The 20,542-nt window shown below is 39.5% G+C and overlaps 1 protein-coding gene across 1 annotated transcript in view; it reads left to right on the top strand.

The window, feature by feature from the left end:
• LOC144600958 (uncharacterized) overlaps positions 1-20,542 on the top strand; it is a 137,626-nt gene that overhangs the window by 79,066 nt on the left and 38,018 nt on the right. The window contains exons 4-5 of the mRNA XM_078412862.1: positions 7,758-7,837; positions 14,573-15,728. Of these exons, the coding sequence (XP_078268988.1) occupies positions 7,758-7,837; positions 14,573-15,728 (1,236 nt within the window). The remainder of the gene's footprint in view (positions 1-7,757; positions 7,838-14,572; positions 15,729-20,542) is intronic.

Below are 20,542 nucleotides of genomic sequence, written 5' to 3'. Positions count from 1 at the left end.
CATCTGCCATTTCCTGGCCCATTGGCTGAATTAATCAAGATCCTGTAGTAACTGTAGATGACCTTCACTGACAACTATAACACCAATTTTGGCATTTTCAGCAAAATTACTAACCATGCCACCTAAATTCATATCAAAATCATTAATATAAATAACAACAGCATTGGTCCCGGCACCAATTCCTGTGGTATTTTATTTGTTACGGGCCTCCATTCAGAAAACCAAACCTCTAACATTATCCTCAATTTCCTACCTTCAAGTCAATTTTATATCCAATTGGCCATCTTGCCCTGGATCCCATGTGATCTAACCTTCTAAACCAGCCTACCATGCGGTACATTGTCAAAGGCCTTTCTAAATTCCATGTAGACAACTTCTTCTGCCCTGTCCTCATCAACGTTCTTGGTCATCTCTTCAAACAAACTCATTCAAATTGGTGAAACATAATTTTCCAGGCATAAAGCCAACTGGCTATTCCTCATAATTTCTTGCCTTTTTAAATGCCTATAGATCCTGTCTCTCAGAATCCCCTCCAATAACCTACCCACCACTGATATAAGACTCACTGGACTGTCGTTCCCAAGCTTTTCCTTGCAGCTTTTCTTAAATAAAGGCACAAGATCATGAGAGGGATATATCGGGTAGATGCACAGAGTCTCTTGCCCAGAGTAGGGGAATCGAGGACCAGAGGACATAGGTTCAAGGTGAAGGGGAAAAGATTTAATAGGAATCAAGGGGTAACATTTTCACACAAAGGGTGGTGGGTATATGGAACAAGCTGCCAGAGGAGGTAGTTGAGGCTGGGACTATCCCATCGTTTAAGAAACAGTTAGACAGGTATATGGATAGGACAGCTTTGGAGGGATATGGACCAAGCGCAGGCAGTGCGACTAATGTAGCTGGGACATTGTTGGCCAGTGTGGGCAAGTTGGGTCGAAGGGTTTGTTTCCACACTGTATCACTCTATGACTCTATTAGTCTTCTCGCACCTCACTTATGAGGCCACTATGGTATCAATGATACAAGTATCTCTGCAAGTGTCGTCACAATTTCTCCCCTAACTTCCCACAATGCCCTAGGGTACATTTGATCAAGGCTGTGGGGGTGTTAGCTACCTTAATGCATTTTAAGATCTCCAGCACCTCCTCTTCTGTAATGTGGAGTCTCTTCAAGACTTCACTATTAACTTCCATGAATTCCCTAGCATTCAAATCTTTCTCCATGGTTGCTGCCAAAAATTGTATTGATATGAAGTGTTGAGGTCCTCTCCTCCAATACTGGCCAGAAATTCAACTGGACCAACCACGCAAATAGTATGGTGAGAAGAGCAAAGTCAAAGTCTGGGTGTCCTGGAGAGAGTGTCCTATTGCCTAACATTTACTCTGTCCACAAGGTGTTGGTCAGGAATGTCACCCTTTGACAGCCTCCAGATATGTTTTTAGCCTTATGATTTTTCTTTTAATACAGTGGACCCTCGGTTTCAGAGGAGTGATTTATTGCTAGTACTTTGTTTAATGGCAACTATTTCGGTAGGTATTTGCATTATGTTGTCCATTATTAATACTTTTGTAATGAGAAGCTCTCCAGCTTGATCATTTGCTGTATCACTCACATCTGCCTTTGCACCATCTTTGAAAGAACTATACCTTGATGAGCAGTAATTAACAAACAACTGACAGTACAACCTTTGTCATTTATTATTTAGTTTACTTTAGTTTAGAGATACAGCACGGAAACAGGCCCTTCGGCCCACCGAGTCCACACCGACCAGCAATCCCCACACATTAACGCAAGCCTACACACACTAGGGACAATTTACTGTTATACCAAGTACACAAACCCAAGCCAGTTAACCTACAAACTTGTACGTCTTTGGAGTGTGAGAGGAAACCGAAGATCTCGGAGAAAACCCAAGCAGGTCACGGGGAGAACATACGAGCTCCGTGCAGACAGCACCCGTAGTCAGGATCGAATGTGAGTCTTCGACACAGCAAGGGCTGTGAGACAGCAATTCAACCACTACACTGTGTCGTCCTACTAACTTTATACTGTAGAGTAAGATCAGTGTGTTGTTTTGCATTTGGCAATCTAAATCACAGTATCACAGCTTTCCCATTCTCATGATCCCCAATAATGCCAACTGACACTAGATGCAGAAGCAAATGGTGGCCTTAAAATTATAATATTTGATTTACATTTCTTCCTTTCATTTATATGGAAACAAGCCACGCATTTTGTAATTATATAATACCATATCCATCATTAGGATACTCAACAATTATTATTTTATCTCTGTATCACCCACTCCCCTGACATCAGTGTGAAGAAGGGTCTCGACCCGAAACGTGGCCTATTCCTTCTGTCCAGAGATGCTGCCTGTCCCGCTGAGTTACTCCAGCATTTGGTGTCTATCAACAATTATTATTAGTGTGTTGCAAAATTATGTTGAGCAATATACATTATTTGACAAAAAGTAGCATTGTATTATATTAGTTGCTTGTTTTTGCTTTATTATCATTGCACATTGTCTCCATAAATGTGGTGTTTTTCTTCAGTACTCAAGTGTAATTAACTCAGGCTGCAGCGGCCTATTATCTTGGCCCTACATCAGTTGTAGTAAATTTGTAGTACAGCAGATGAAAGACTGAGATAGATGGCCAAAACATCCTGAATCAATCATGATTCTACCGCAGTAAAAGCAAAGTGCTGGAAAGTCATAAGCTTCTGTAATATACAAGTCACTCACTATTTTAACTTGTAGAACACAAATAAATGGTGCCTTAGATTTATTTTTACAGACCAAACATAAACTACTTTGACATTACTGTACTGCTGAACTTTTACACAGAAGATAAAATGATCCAATTAGTACTCCAATGCTGACTCAAATGAACTTAGAAATGAACTGCAGTTGATGTAATATTATGTTTGTTCATTAGATATTAAAACACTATAAACAAATATCATGTTTATACAGTAATTTATCATTCTTCATTGCTATGAAGTATATGTATTCTTAGTTTCCTTTCTGATGAGATATTCAAATCTCAATTTGCGCATACCTTCCTATGGCACTGACTCATTAAGCAATTTGCAACATAACTCAGGAAATGGTATTCTCTTTAGTCTCTATTGCTTGGGTTTTCAAACTGGGTGGCGAGGCCCCAAGTGGTTTTGATAATGTTAGAAGGGAGTTCTAATTATAAAATGACCATATGTTCAGAGGTTTTAATTAGAATGGAGAACGATGAGGATGAAGGAGCAAAAACCTTTTGTAGTTGGGTGTGGGGAAAATAGTTTCTGAACCTCTGTTCCAGTGGCAGCATAGCTATTTGGAATAGCAATTTGCTCTCCTCTTCTTGTCATGCAGCCAGATAATGCTCATCTCTATCATTTCCACATTGTCATTATTCTGTATATTGTCGGTGGTGTCTGCATCGTGGGGCATCCTTGAATCAAGAAGATTGTCGGTTTAAACTCTGGAGACATGAGCACACATAAAACCTGGAAAGAATATTCAGTGCAGCAGTCAGTACTCCAGGGTGTTATCTTTCTGACGAGATGTTAAACCAAACCCCTATCTATCCACTTGCAAAAGATCAAGTAGCATAATTTTAAAGGGTTTCTTCCCCAGTGCCTATGGTCATGATGAACCTCTCAATCAACATCATGGAAACAAATTATATGGTGATTATCAAATTACTTTTCCGTGCAAACAGACTGCCACATTCCTACATTTTAGAAGCACTTCACAAGCCAAATACTACAGATGTTGGAATTAAAGCAGATCATCCAACATTTGTGGGGCAGAAACATAGTCAACATGATGACAATGTGTTTAAATGTAAATGTAAATGTTTAAATGTATTTCATTTGCCCCATTGCCTGCACTTGCCAAGCCCTCTCCTGGGGTAACGGAGCTAATGTGTAGTTCTAGTTATCAGCGGCCTCCTGACCCAGAAATTGGATAAGGGTGAGGTCCGGTTAGGCCTCAGTGGTAACTGGGCCTCACCTGCTGTCACTCTGAGGTTGTATTTCACCGCTGCCTTACAGTCTTTGGCTGGAAGTAAAGTTGGGGGAAGTCTGTCACATTTTGTCAAAACCTGTACATTTTGTAAGAGCTTTGAGAAGCTTCTGATGCACGGGGGCAGTAAATAATGAGTTCGACTGATTTAAATGATTTAAAAAAATTAAAATATAACAAAAATGAGCCAAGTACAAATATGAAAATAAAGGACAACAAGAAGAATAAATGTGTTTACTTTTCTTTCCAAAATGTCGAGGTTGGGAACCTGGGATTTTGACACAGTGCCAGGCTGCCTGGCGTAGGATTGCAGGGAGCCAACTCTGAAACTCAGTTTTTCCTGAACTTAGAATGGCACCAAATAAGTCCAGAGATTACTTATCCGTGACTGGCACCCATTTATACTATTCCTATTTATTTTCTCCAACTTCATATCAACTTTCCTCCAAATTTTACCCCTCACCTACATCCTGAGAGATGCACAGTGGTGAATCCTGGGGAGCTGCTGCCACACAGGTTTAATTCTGACCTCGAGTGCTATTTGTGTGGAATTTGCACATTTTCACTTTGGTCATATGGGTTTCCTGCAGTGTTCTCAGTTACTCTCACACACCAAAGACATGCGAGTTGGTAGATTAATTGGTATTCACGTGTGGGTTTACATTGCATGGAATCCAGGAAGTGCTAGCTAAGTGGATGCAGAATTATAAGGAAGCTGCGGGTGGTGGTGGTGGAAGATCGTTTGCTCAACTGGACGGCTGTGACTGGTGATGCACCTCAGGGATCGCTGTTATTTGTGGTTTATATCGATGTTTTGAATGAGAATGTGCAAGGCATGATGAGTAAGTTTGCAGATGATACTAAAAGTAGATGGTATCATGCTCAGTGAAGATGGTTAATAATAATGACAGCAGGATCTTGATCAGCTGGGCAAGTAGGCTGAGGAATGGCTATCCTCCAATCTGCTGGCACCTCACCTGTGACCCACAAAGATGCAAAGATCTCTGCCAGCTGTCTCCATGTTAGCTTCCCAGAGCAAAGCTGTGCAGATGTCATTGGGCCCTGGAGATTTATCAACACTTATGCTTCCTATAACAGCGAACACCTTCTCCTTCTTGTAATGACCTGTTCCAAGTACACCCCTCCTCCCCATTCCACCCCCCCCCCCCCCACCCACCCTCTCCCTGATGCCCTGAACTTGCTATCCTTCACACCCTTCTTCTTGGTGAATACAGGCGGGAAGTATTCATTTTGGACCTTGCCCACTTCACCTGACTCCAGACACAGTTTATCCCTTTGGTCCCTCCAATTCTTTCCCATGTTATTTCAAAAATATTTCACTTTTTACCCTAACAGTTTATCCCAAAATTGAGAAATCCAAGTGTTTCTTGCATGTAATTAAATCAAATATCGCAAAATATTACATGGCTATCCCTTATGCACCCCATGTGGCTAATTTTAACTTTGGACTTAATGTATCACATGTATAATCTTGGTGTAGCCACTCTTCAAATTGCTCTTTCCTTAAACATTCCATTAAACATTAAACATTAAACACTCCCTTTTAATGAAATCAACACAAGTAAGATTTTTTTAGTAGGTGTCTAGTGAGTGACAGAATTAATATCATTCATTTTATTTTATCACCTGAAGTCAACATTATCTTCAATTACACAATGATGGGAAAAGAAAGATTTCTTGCCTGGAGCTCCTGAAAGATAGTTTGCAGATCTGTTGTTTATTAAACTAGTTTCAACTTTATGTTAAACTGATTCTTCCGACGGATGTTCTGAACATTCAAAGCCCATTAATTCAAAACATTTCTTTTTTTGATGTTCAATAATATATTTTAGCCTTCCCTTCTAAAGGCTTATGTTAAGTCAAACAATCATACTGCAATTTTGCTCTGAACAAAGCTAAGTTTCATGTTAAGACAGCAAAGTGTGTTATTTAGTGTGTTTTAAAAAGTATGTGTTATTGTTCTCTGGTTTGTTTTATGTAGGGGGTGGGGGTAGGGGGGGGGGACTTTATTTCAATCTCTTACCTTGCCGGGGATGCGATTGTTTTCCGGATCATATCTCCATTCGCTCCGTGACCTAACATTATGGAACTGGAGGCCTTGCTCGAACCTGTCTTTGAGCCCCACTGCGGGGCCGTGGACTTACCATCAGAGCCTGCGATCCCTTGCCTGAGATCAACGCTCCAACTGCGGTCTGTGGATTTCAATATCGAGGAGCTCACAGTCTCGGGTAAAGACTGATGTCAGGAAGCTCCAAAGTCGCAAGAGGTTCAACTAGCCCCGACCCGGGATCCAATCGCCCGGCGCGGGGGAGCTGAGATCCCCCCCGATGCGGGAGCTTGATCGCCCCAACGTCAAGGGCCCGACCGCTGGCTATGGGAGCCAAGATCGTCCTGTCAACGGAAGGGTCGAGAAGGGAAGAAGATTTAACTTTGTTTTCGCCTTCCATCACAGTGAGGAATGTGGAGGAGTCACTGTGGTGGATGGTTATGTTAAAATATTGTTGCTTTTTATTGGTTTGACTGTATGGCAAATCAAATTCCTCGTATGTTTCAAAACATCCTTGGCTAATAATGTATGATTATGATTATGATTATGAGACAGCTATCAAGTGACCATTCTGTCGGCAGTCAGTTCAGGAATTTATTTTATGTAAACGATCTTTTATTTTATGTGTTATTTGCACCCTGTCTAATACTGTGTCATTATCCTTCTTTCTTGAGGTAAATCACAATGATCTTCACCTCCCAACCAATGGAAGTAAATAAAAGATGAGATAATGCTTGATTCTCTCTGTAGTTATCAACCGATTACTGAAGTTGTATCGTGTGAAATCAAATTTTAAAATAATTGGACTTCGAAATTTAATTTGGTAACTTATGGAGAACCCTGTACTTTGTGAATTTCTGTATTTCTAAGCTCAAAGCAAGCTAGAATGTAAATTCCATTTGTTTTTATTTTGTTTTGGAGCTATTTTCAAAGAGGTGAGTGGAAGAAACATCAGTGAACCTCTCTGTACCTTTCCCATTCCATGTCAGGAATACAGACTGAGCTCGGTAGCTCAATACATGGAAAATCAGTGATGCAGATGATGCACCAGTCCATTAACATGCTGCATACTGCACCAGTCCATTAACATGCTGCATACTGCACCAGCCCATTAACATGCTGCATACTGCACCAGTCCATTAACATGCTGCATACTGCACCAGCCAGATACCAGGATGTTACTTCAGAGTATCTAGGCTCACCATTTTTACGTTTGATTCTTTCTTAGAACTAAACTCGGGCTACTCTGCTAACATCTATGAAATTGCCTGTTCATCCATAAACACAAACACAATATTAAATTATTTGTTGATCTTTTTTAGTGCATGACTATCATGACGTCAAAATCGTTTTGGTAGTTTAATAGCTCACTGAATATAGAACATTTTTCCCCATCACTCAATGGTCTGTGCTCAAACGTAGATGGATGCTGTAAACATGTTCAATAAATCAAGTCATCTTGGGAAACAAACGAAGGTTCCAGACAAGGAAATGCATTTAATTCAAGGCTCATTCCCCTCATTCCCTTTTTCATTTTTCTCTGCAGCAGAAGAACGTTTACATATGTTGTGTATTTATGCAGTTCACTTGTTAATAGTTTAAATTAAGCTGTAAAAGATACACCGAATAAAGTTTGTAACACTATAAACATTTTCAATCTTTCAGGTTTATCTGAAGAATCTAAGAATATTCCGATGCGTTATATTTCTATGAAACATCCTCATTCCAAAGCAGCCAAATCTGTGGTAAGGAATGATAAGAAATTATTAATATAAAAAATAGGTGGCATCTTTGCAATATAATTTGTGCCATTCTGTTATCTTGCCAGTCTTGCCATTAATTTCACCATAATATATACAATTATAAAAAACATTGTATTCCATTCTCACATTTCTCTATCTGTGTTATATTCCTCACTGAAATATCTTTTCCCCTTGTAAAACACAAAATGCTGAACATCTCAGCGGGTCAGACAGCATCTCTGGAGCAGACAGCATTTCGGTTCGGAACCTTTATTCAGAGTTTGATATCCATATATCTGTCTATATATCCATCTACTCATCACTTTTTAAAATTCATCTTGTCATGATGTATGGTGATAAGGTCATGATTTTTGATTTAGTGGTAGACATTTTCAGTCATATATAATGGTTAGTGGGTCAAAAATAAAGAAAATGATCTACTTATTCCAAGTTTTAACCAGATTTGAAATGTATCCCACATTCTTGTCACAAATAATCATAAAACTCATTAATCCTCCAAGATTCACACAGAATTACTTCCCCAATGTCTCCCACTGTTTAGTACTCTGCTGTTGCAAAATAATTCAAGCTGCTCCAGTCTATCAAATATATGAATCACTATGCAGAGACTAAAATACCACATGACCCATGCTTAACATTAATGAAAATGTTCTAAGAGGTATGATTAGTCTGTTTATCTGCAGTAAATAGTGCATGATTGAAATATAGATGATGATAACTTCAAACAAAGTGGTAATTAGAGTTCAATCCTGACCTCATGCTCTTTGCACAGAACTTGTACATTTTGCCGGTGAATGCGAGACTTGGTTCCAGGTGCTCCCGTTTCCTTCTACGTTGGTGGGTTAATTATTCACTGTGAAATTATTCCCAATGTGTGGATGAGAGGTAGAATCGACGGGAAAGTGAGGTGAATAAAATAAGTTGGGGTTGGATTAGTGGAAAATAGATGTTTGATGGTCGCTGAGGACTTGATGGGTCAAAGGGCCTGTGTTCATCTCTGTAACAAAGACTCTATTTTCCATGTGCAATGTCAGCTTTAATAAACAATATTAGACCTGTCATTGTCAAGGGTTGCCATCTGAATTAATTGATGGAAGATGAAATAAAACCCGCTGTTGTTGGAAAAATCACAGGTAATAGTGAGTCTGAGTGTGAGAGAGAGATTCATAATCTACTTGAATGGTGCCAGAAAAACAATCTTGGTTTAATGTTAGCAAGAACCACGAACCGATTGTTGAGTTCAGATATAGAAAACTGAGGATCCATGAACCTGTCCTCATTGGCAGGATGGCCGTGGAGGGAGTCAATAGCTTCATGTTCCCAGGCGTGCGATTCTCCGAATATCTATCCTGGGCCCAACACATTGATACAATAACCATGAAAGCTCATCAATGCCTCTACTTCCTCAGATGTTTGAGGAGATGTGCCACGTCTCTGAATACTCTATCGAACTTTGACAGGTATTTGGTAATTGGTTGCATCATGACCTGATTCGGTAACTCGACCAACCAAGAATAAAGGAGGCTTCAGAACTTTGTGGACTTTGCCTAATCCATTGCAAATCGACCTCCTATCCATCGAAGGGATCTACAGGAAGCGCTACTTCAAGAAGGCAGTTAATATCATCAAAGACCCACACGACCCTGGTCATACTCTTATCTCGCTGCTGTTGTTGGGAAGAAGGTACAAGAACATGAGGACCATTATGTCCTGGTTCAAGGGAGAGCTTCATTCCATCAACCATCAGGCTCTTGGTCCACACTACACAACCCTAACCACAGTCTATCTCAGTAGCAAACTACGAAGGACTTTGCATAGGTTGCACTGCATATTTTGGCTTGCACTGTTAGAGTTAGAATATATATTACTGGTAATTTATTGCATTATTGTTTATTGTATATTTATTTGTTTAGTTGTGCAATAAAGTGCCTGTACAGCGGCAACAATTAAGAAACTCACCACGCTTTTCCCAGTTCATATGACAATTAAATGCTCTTGACTCTCTGGACTCATGAATAAAAAGAAGTGTTGACTAGATGGGCAGATAGACTGACTGAGTCATAGTGTGTTAGAAGAAGGAAAAAGGTTAGTTAGATAAGGTACATATATAACACAGATGGAGCAAGCTGAGAAAAATGTTTTAAGATATGATATATTTGATTAGGTAAAAATACCACATAGTTACATCTTGTTGAAATGTAACAGATAACAACAAATACAGCCAGAGGAACAAGTTGAAGGCCACAAAATAGACCAGGTCTAGACAGGTCAGTTCCAATGTATGTTTCTATGAGAGCTTGCAACAGGTGGCAACTTCCTAGTCCTTATTTCAAGGATAGTCTGCATATTTTCTATCAATAATATGGAAAAGGCTGATTGATTTTGGATAACAGGCACTGGGAAATTTGATGCGCCATTTCAGTCACTAAATACTATAAGAAAACTACTTAAGAGTTATAGAAAAAAAAACTGAGGGGATATACACCACATCCAAATTGGTAGTCTGGCATGATCCAAATGGAAGAAAATTACAAAATTCTACTCCCGTTCCAATGCATGTTGGTTTAAGGAAATGCCAATGCAGATGCACAGAGGACCAATTTGTGTTCCTTCTCAGTTATGCTTCTGTGCTTTGTGTATTGGAAGTGAATTACAATCTGCAGCAATTGCCAGAATGGTTGTCTCCACTGATCAAGTCAAATTGTCTGTTTGAGTTCTCCAGCCTTCTGATGAAGTGTGGAAAGGATGTATAGTCTATTTCTCAGTGGTCCCTGGTTGCAGTTTCCCCTGCTAGCATGCACAGCATTTAATTTGTCTGTTTTAATAAGCATTTGACACATTCTAATTTTAGGGGCCAATTTCATCTGAATGAGAAATATTGCGAATCTGCATAGACAGGATGAATCACACCTGGTCTTTTTGGAAAAGACTGCAGAGTGGACCAGATTTCAAGTTCATTATTTATCTTTTCGGAATCTCTGATTAATTGACTACAAAGCTATGCTTGGACTCGAAGGAAATGATAAAGGGACAGCACAGTAGCTTTGAAATGTGATTCAAATGATCTGATTCCAATAGACTTCTTGGATCAGCTGACTTAAGATCACATATGCATTATTATATATTGCAACCTGAAAATAAAGTTAAATACTTAGGCCAAATTAAATGCAAACCCATTGGTTGATTCTGAATGTCTACAATCATTGCCAGCAGTACTGCAGCATAAATCTATTTTAACTGCAGTGATCAATTCCTGGAACTTGACTCTAAATAAATTATTTTAATTTTCTACACAGTGATCAGATCAATGTCAAGGGTGATAATAGGCTCTGTTTTATTTTAGTGAAATGTTACAGTTCATTTCAGAGAATCAGAACATTTACAATGTAAGAGTCTGATTTTGTAGCATTTCTCTGTAAAAGTAGTCCCACTCTCCCCCTCTCCAAACCTCTGCTTTTTTTTTTCTATTCAGAGACTTACCTATTTCCCTTTTGAATTGAAGCTGCCTCCACTACTTCCCCTGGCAGTCCCCTGGTAGTGCTTTCTGCCTGTGTAGAATAGGTTTTCCTCCTTTCATTTTAAATTATTTTGCTGATGCCTTCATTCTATATCCTTAGTTCTTAACCCACTGCCAATAGAAACATTCTCTTTCTATCTACATCATCTATACCCTTCATGATTTTAAATTGCTTGGTCAGATCCAAAGTGCAACTCACATCCCTGGAATCATTTTGGTAAATCTCATCCACACTCTCCATACTAGGTTAGTATTACCGAGCACAAACCCTACCTCCCCCCCACTCCCTCCTCCACTGGGCTTCCAAAAGGGTATGAGGGGGGGGGGATTTAAGTGATGTGTATTTGCAGGGCCATGCATGAAGGACAGGAACATGAATGTGGGCAGCACACAGGCACAGCGGGTGGAGCCACCTCTCTACAGGTTCAGCAACACAGGTTCAATTCCGACCTTGGCTGCTGTTGGTATGCATCTTGCACCTTCTGCCTGTGGGTTTCCCTTGTGGCTCCAGTTTCCTCCCACACACCAAAGATATGCTACTGTAAATTAATCCAAGAGTGTAGTTGACTAGTAGAATCTTGGTAGAATAAAACAGGTTATTGTAGGATGAGCGTGAATGGGAGGCTTATAATCAGCAGAGACTCGGTGGGCTGAAGGGCCTGTTTCTGTGCTGTACCTCTCCATGACTCAATGAACCATTCCTGCGGTGTGGTACCAGAAATGAACATAATGCTCCAGTTGTGGTTGAACCAGTGCTTTATAAAGATTTATCATTGGTCAGAATATTGCATCTCACCACCTTTTCTTAAATGCTGACCTCTCATGTGCCCTCATTTGTACTTCCATAAAATTCATCTTGAATGCAGGTATGTATGTTCGGGTTTGTTTACATGCAAGCAGCATTTATTTTTGGTTCTCTGCAAGCTTTCCATTGTCAAACTGACCATGGGCACTGACCATAAATGTAAAATGTAGTTTATTTTGCATTACCACGGGGATAGTGTCGAAAGAAACTCAATACACTACCATCGCAAACTGCTATACTTCTGAGAGGAGACCAAAGACAATATATTAAATAAATAAATGAATTCATAAATTAATTGGACTAATTAATTTGATTGGTCTATTAAACTTATCTGAATTTTTAACTGATTTTAGGACTGTTTATTTAAATATTTTACTCAGGTAGGGGAATTGAGGACCAGAGGACATAGGTTGAAGGTAAAGGTGGAGGGGAAAAGATTTGACAGGAATCTGAGGGATAACTTTTTCACACAAAGAGCGGTGAATGTATGGAACGAGCTGTCAGAGGAGGTAGTTGAGGCAGGGTTATTGTAACATTTAAGAAACAATTAGACAGGTACATGGATAGGACAGGTTTAGAGGGATATGGACCAAATGCGGGCAGTTTGGATTAATATAGTTGGGACATGTTGGCCGGTGTGGCAAGTTAGGCCGAAGGGCCTGTTTCCACACTACATAAAGTTAATGTCAGAATGTATAGGGCACACTGAAATATTATAAAATAGCAGGTGGGACTGGTGAATGTCACGCCATCCATCTCTTTTATATGAAACCCACTTCCTACCTCGGTTTCATTTTTTGATGTTTGAAGTCTGTCGGAGGGCTTACTCAAAGTTATTTAATTCCTTTCTCTCTGAAAGTGTACTGTTAGGCATAAATATACAACACCAATCAATAATTCAGGAAAACTTAAGAGGGAATTTGGAAATTAATACATTTAGAATCCAAAACCATGAATAGGTTGGATCTGAGGCAACAATGATTTCATTTGTGGTCAACTCGTAATTACTCTAAACATACTCTTAAGTTATGAGAAATTGCACACAATACAAATTTTTATTCGACAGTGTAATTAATCAATGCCAAAATTGTATTTCAGAGATAAATGTACCTCAATATTTTGCTGTCTGAAGTGCTGCATCTTGTCTAGTCCATCTGAAGAATTTTCAGTTTTACAATGTACTGAACAAAATCCCTGGGAGCGTTTAAAATTAAATGTCACGAGTATCCTTCTCAGACATCTCACAAAGATCGGCATTTGTGTTAATTGTTTGATGCAACATATTGCTCTTTTGGTTTGCCAAATTGAAGTGAAAAGCCATCGCAGTGCTGCAATGCAGAAATAACATTGCTGATGCTGCAATAAAATTACCATTAGTTCAACAATGGTGACAGGTCAGGTACAATCTTTCAGCTTCAATGGAGATCCTTTCTATGACGAAATGGCAACATGTATCAAACTTGCCATTCTTTTATTTTCGGAATGGTGGTCATGGATTTTTTAAATGTTTCAGTTTGGTTGGTGCCCTTCCTTCTCCAGATTCTAAGTAATCTAAAACATGATCACTTAACACATGGAAGCATACAATTTAAACAATGAACAATAGCTTTATTCCACATTTTCTAAGTGACAGAATATCACAAAAAGATAACCTAGCACAAAGCCTGAAGCAGAAAGACAAAAACACTTACAATATCTGAAGACATCAGCTTTTCTCAGTTGGTTTCATGCATAAAAAGATCAAGCAAATGCACCTTTTGGATATCTGCAATTATAATTCAGTGTGTCTGACCCTTCAAAGAAAATACACGTTTAAAATATATGAAGAAAAATTGACGAAGTAGAAATGATTGAAATGTGCTGTGCATATGGTATGAAAATCATGTCGTGATATTTATACTTATTAGCTACTTTTGGGTATATTCCACTATAATTTAATTTATTCCACAATTATATGGATTTCTGCATGTAATGAACCCTCTGTTTTGGTGCTACTCCTCCGCTAGAGTAAAATGAATCATCATACAGAATATCGCTCAAATTATATACATTTCGATTAAATTGCAGCAATGTAGTACAACATGTAGAAAGGAAATTTCTTGTAATTGAATGCCACCTAGCTGAACCAAAATATCCTCTGCAGCTTTAACATATGGGAGTTAATATACAATGTACTGAATTCTCTGACTAAATCCAGGGTTTCAGTGTTACATGCATCATATTTTTTATTGGGATTAAAGCACTAATAGTCACTTTCTTTCAATTAATAAGAATTAGGAAAGAAAATATTTAATGAATTTATGGCACAGAATACTGAAATAAAAGAACGAAGTAATAGGATTATTTTGTTCTTACAATAATACTGAAAATACATTTACTTTTTTTTTCATTTCAGCAACATACGACATCCAACAAATCAAAAGAAAAGGATTCATCATCTTTAATCTCACTGGTAATCAGAGCGGAAGCACGAAAAGATTACTGTGCTCTGCCTGTTTGTTTACAACATTCCAAGGGTGAAAGCTCTCAGGAATCTTTAAAATATCCAAATACATTTCTCAGTGGCACACCACGTACTACACTGCCGACAGGGTCAGCTGCTGAAAGCATTCTTGTGCCCACTGTTCATGGCAGAAAAGCTAAAATCTCGACTAGGTCCAGGAATGGGTTTTCTTCTATTACTATCACTGCCCGAAGAATGATGAGCTCAGCTAATAAGCTTTCAAAGACAACTGACAGTGCTTCTGCACACGAGAGAAATGCAACTCAACATGAAAGATCTGTGAATGTCCTGAAACATTTCCTGAGTTCTGAAGGTATTGTGCGCATTCATTCCCACACAGATAACATCAATGAGTTCCCATGCAATGGATCTGGTGTTGAAGAGGAGAGTTCCCAGTCTCAGTCACAGTTGTTTTCAATAGGAGATAGAGTAAGCTCTTTAAATATTGATAGCAAGCCTCATGAAACCTTGCTACCAAGCAACTGTGAAGACAAGACGCATCTTCCTTCTCAGCAGTTTCATTCTGTTGTTTCCTTTGTACATTTCATAGTCACACCATGGTGTTTTAGCAGCACTTGCTACTTAGACAAATCATTTTTGATTGATCTTTGTTCTCTTACAAATGACAATGGGTGTGGATTAATACAAAAATCATCTTTGTCCTTAAAACTAAGCTGCACTTCTTCTAAATCATCAGCAGATGGTGGTGATGGCATGTTTAAATTAATTTCATTCATCAGACGCTCAAAACAAGGAGTTGCTTACATTATGTTGGAAAAGGAACACCCAGATATATCCTTCAGAGCCAGAGACATCACTCCACGACAATTATCAGCTGCCCAGAAAGTTTCTAAAACTGCAAACCGATATAATGGAGATTCAACTTCTATTGGAAAAGAAACTCAAGGTTCACCCAAAAAGTCTGCTTACCTATTTATTTATCTTTCAAACATGAATGAAGGAACAAATTACTTGATAACTGAACATAAATATAAACCAAATCATCATGAAATGCCTAGTCCTATCTCTGACCTCATTGGGAAATCAGGTATGTACTAAAACATTACTTTCTTAAAATTACAGGAAGTGGTATAATTTCTCAGATTATATGTTATGGTTCACCAATTCCTCCTATAAATATGACTCTTGCACATTTCAAATCCAACTGCACTATTGCTTCCATTCAACAATGCAGGGGAGACACATGAAGCAGCAACAGGGGATAGAAAAATAATGCAAACTCCAACTTCTGAAAGTTTAAAGTAAGACCTGAAAATATGAGAAAAAAACAGTGTGTCCATCTCAGACGGAACAGGATTCAAAAGAAAGATTAGTATTCATGTGCATCTTTCATGCCCTCAAGATTTCCCCAAATGCTTCAGAGACATTGAATCCAATACTTTTGATGTGTGTAAGAAGAAACTACAGATTTTGGTTTAAACCGAAGATAGACACAAAAAGCTGGAGTAACTCAACGGGACAGGTAGCATCGCTGGAGAGAGGAAGGGTGTGAAGAAGGGTCTCGACCAGAAACGTCACCCGCTCCTTCTCTCCAGAGATGCTGCCAGTCCCACTGAGTTACTCTAGCTTTTTGTGTCTACTTTTGATGTGTAGCTACTTACCAATTTGTGGAGAGCAAACTCTCACAAACAGCAGTGATGGAGATTGAGGGATTGTTTAAGGCACAGGAGATAACTTCTCTGTAGTTTGGAATGGGATCTTTTATCTTTCTGATAGTTAAGACCTTGTTAACATTTCACCCAAGGGAATGTGCTGCAACAGTGCAGAAACCTATCTGTGCTGGAATATCACTGTCTGCTGTGGGACTTGAGAAACCAGTCCTCTGACTTAAAGTTAAAAGTATCACTAATTGAACCACAAGCAAAACTAGAGGAAAATAAATTGATAATTCTGATATTCTGTAGATTCTTACATGTAAAATATTAATACGAGAGTAGATGTGAGAGGGGGGGTGAATACCGAAGTTAAAGTGTTGTATTTGAATGTGCGAAGTATAACAAATAAAGTGGATGAGCTTGAGGCTCAGTTAGATATTGGCAAGTATGATGTTGTGGGAATTACAGAGACATGGCGGCAAGAGGACCAGGGCTGGGAGCTGAATATTCAGGGGTATATGACCTATCGAAAAGACAGACAGGTGGGCAGAGGGGGTGGGGTCGCACTGTTGGTAAGGAATAATATTCAGTCCTTTGCAAGGGGTGACATAGAATCAGGAGATGTAGAATAGATGTAGAATCAGTATGGACAGAACTGAGGAATTGTAAGGGTAAAAAGACCCTAATGGGAGTTATCTACAGGCTCCCAAACAGTAGCCTGTATATAGGGTGCAAGTTGAATCAAGAGTTAAAATTGTCATGTTGCAAAGGTAATACTACAGTGGTTATGGGAGATATTAACATGCAGGTAGACTGGGAAAATCAGCTTGGTAATGGACCCCAAGAAAGGGAGTTTGTGGAATGCCTCCGAGATGGATTCTTAGAGCAGCTTGTACTGGTGCCTACCAGGGAGAAGGCAATCCTGGATTTAGTGTTGTGCAATGAACCGGATTTGAAAAGGGAACTCAAGGTGAAAGAGCCATTAGGAGGTAGTATAAGAAAATAACTGCAGATGCTGGTACAAATCGAAGGTATTTATTCACAAAATGCTGGAGTAACTCAGCAGGTCAGGCAGCATCTCAGGAGAGAAGGAATGGGTGACGTTTCGTGTCAAAACCCTTCTTCAGACTCTGGACCCCAAGGTAGTGATCATAATATGATCAGTTTTAATCTACAATTTGAGAGGGAGAAGGGAAAATCGGAAGTGTTAGTATTGCAGTTGAGCAAGGGGGACTATGGAGGCCTGAGAGAGGAGCTGGCCAGAGTTGACTGGAAAAAGACCCTAGCAGGGAAGACGGTGGAACAACAATGGCAGGTATTACCGGGAATAATACAGAAGGTGCAGGATCAGTTCATTCCAAAGAGGAAGAAAGACTCTAGGGGGGCATAAGAGACGACCATGGCTGACAAGGGAAGTGAAGGACAGTACCAAAATAAAAGAGAAGAAGTATAATATAGCAAAGATGAGCAGGAAGCCAGAGGATTGGGACTCTTTTAAAGAGCAACAGAAGATAACTAAAAAGGTAATACAGGGAGAAAAGATGATGTACGAAGGTAAGCTAGGGTTAAGAATATAAAGGAGGATAGTAAAAGCTTCTTCAGGTATGTGAAGAAGAAGAAAATAATTAAGACAAATGTGGGTCCCTTGACGACAGAAGCAGGTGAATTTATTATGGGGAACAAGGAAATGGCAGATGAGTTGAACAGGTACTTTGGATGTGTCTTCACTAAGGAAGACACAAACAATCTCCCAGATATGCTAGTGGACAGATGTCCTAGGGTAACGGAGGAACTGAAGAAAATTCACATTAGGCAGGAAATGGTGTTGGGTAGACTGATGGGACTCAAGGCTGATAAATCCCCAGGGCCTGATGGTCTGCATCCCAGGGTACTTAAGGAAGTGGCTCTAGGAATCGTGGACGCATTGATGATCATTTTACAATGTTTTATAGATTCAAGATCAGTTCCTGTTGATCGGAGGGTAGCTAATGTTATCCCACTTTTTAAGAAAGGAGCAAGGAAATTATAGACCAGTTAGCCTGACATCAGTGGTGGGGAAGATGCTGGAGTCAATTATAAAAGAAGAAATTGCAGAACATTTGGATAGCAGTAACAGGATCGTTCCGAGTCAGCATGGATTCACAAAGGGGAAATCATGCTTGACTAATCTTCTGGAATTTTTTGAGGATGTAACTAGGAAAATGGACAAAGGAGAGCCGGTGGATGTAGTGCACCTGGACTTTCAGAAAGCCTTTGATAAGGTCCCACATAGGAGATTAGTGGGCAAAATTAGAGCGCATGGTATTGGGGGTAGGGTACTGACATGGATAGAAAATTGTTTGGCAGACAGGAAACAAAGAGTAGGGATTAACGGGTCCCTTTCAGAATGCCAGGCAGTGACTAGTGGGGTACCGCAAGGCTCGGTGTTGGGACTGCAGCTATTTACAATATACATTAATGACTTAGATGAAGGGATTAAAAGTAACATGAGCAAATTTGCGGATGACACAAAGCTGGGTGGCAGTGTGAACTGTGAGGAGGATGCTATGAGGATGTAGGGTGACTTGGACAGGTTGTGTGAGTGGGCAGATGCATGGCAGATGCAGTTTAATGTGGATAAATGTGAGGTTATCCAGGAAGGCAGATTATTATCCGAATGATGTCAAGGTAGGAAATGGGGACGTGCAAAGAGATCTGGTTGTCCTTGTTCATCAGTCACTTAAAGTTAGCATGCAGGTACAGTAGGCAGTGAAGAAAGCTAATGGCATGTTGGCCTTTATGACAAGAGGAGTTGAGTATAGGAGCAAAGAGGTCCTTCTGCAGTTATACAGGACCGTAGTGAGACTGCACCTGGAGTACTGTATGCAGTTTTGGTATCCAAATTTCAAGGAAGGACATTCTTGCTATTGAGGGAGTGCAGCGTAGGTTCACAAGGTTAATTCCCGGAATGGCTGGACTGTCATATGTTGAAAGACTGGAGCGACTAGGCTTGTACACACTGGAATTTAGAAAGATGGGAGGGGATCTTATTGAAACATATAAGATAATTAAGGGATTGGACACGTTAGAGGCAGGAAACATGTTCCCAATGTTGGGGGAGTCCAAAACCAGGGGCCACAGTTTAAGAATAAGGGGTATGCCATTTAGAACGGAGATGAGGAAAAACGTTTTCACTCAGAGAGTTGTAAATCTGTGGAATTCTCTGCCTCAGAAGGCAGTGAAGGCCCATTCTCTGGCTGGTTTCAAGAGTTAGATGGAGCCCTTAAAGATAGCAGAATCAAGGGATATGGGGAGACGGAAGGAACGGGGTACTGATTGTGTTTGATCTGCCATGATCACAGTGAGTGGCGTTGCTGACATGAAGGGCTGAATGGCCTACTCCTGCACCTATTGTCTATTGTCTATAATTCTCACCAGAGGATTTTAGGAATTGGCAATTAGTGAATTGGCAACTGTGAAGTTATTTCATTCAGAATAGAATTGAAAGAGTAGATGGATAGTAGAGTTGGAGATAAATTACAGGGAGAAAATCAAATGATTTTATGACCAGGAAAAAAACCACAAAGAAAACATAAAGTGGGCTAATAAGTGACCAGTGGGTGTAAGTGAGTTTTTGATAAATTAGTTTATTAGCCATTAAGAATTGATGAAAACTTTCAGAATTTTGACTCAGCAAATTGAATGGGTAGCTTAAAGTTTGATTACTAAGATGTTGGTATTGAAATGGTGATATCTTTTTAAATAGTTATTAATAATCTGGATAGTTTGAAGATTATACTAAACTTGGAAATATCGGAAAGAGTGGAGTAGAGTCAAAAGGATATAGATAGACTGAAATGACTGGAGACATAACTGATGCAAGTTAAAGAAAATAAATGTGAAGTGATGTATTTTGTCGGAAGAATAAAGTGGCATATATGGACAATGTGGTGGGAACAGAAATCAGGAAAAATACTTTCTTTTTTTCTCACATGGCAGGTCAAGTTGATTATCTTGCTTAAAAAGCAAACTGTGACCTGCGGATTTACAAATAAAGTTTTTGTGCATAGTGCTGTACTAAATGCTTGAGAACATTAGTTCGGCCCTAGTTGGATTATTTAAACTTCGAGCCCCTCAGTACCTCTGATTTTATTCACCACACCACTGTTATGCCTCCATCTGTCAAGAATCTAGGTTATGGATTCCCTTTTTAAATTCCTTGGTTATTCCCAATTTTTAAGCCATTAAATTTACTTTTGGTCCACGC

Source organism: Rhinoraja longicauda, chromosome 16 (assembly GCF_053455715.1).
Source record: "Rhinoraja longicauda isolate Sanriku21f chromosome 16, sRhiLon1.1, whole genome shotgun sequence".
In the NCBI taxonomy this organism is placed as follows: Eukaryota; Metazoa; Chordata; class Chondrichthyes; order Rajiformes; family Arhynchobatidae; genus Rhinoraja; species Rhinoraja longicauda.
The sequence above is the reverse complement of the archived record's forward strand: the minus strand, read 5'-3'. Positions and strand labels throughout refer to the sequence as shown.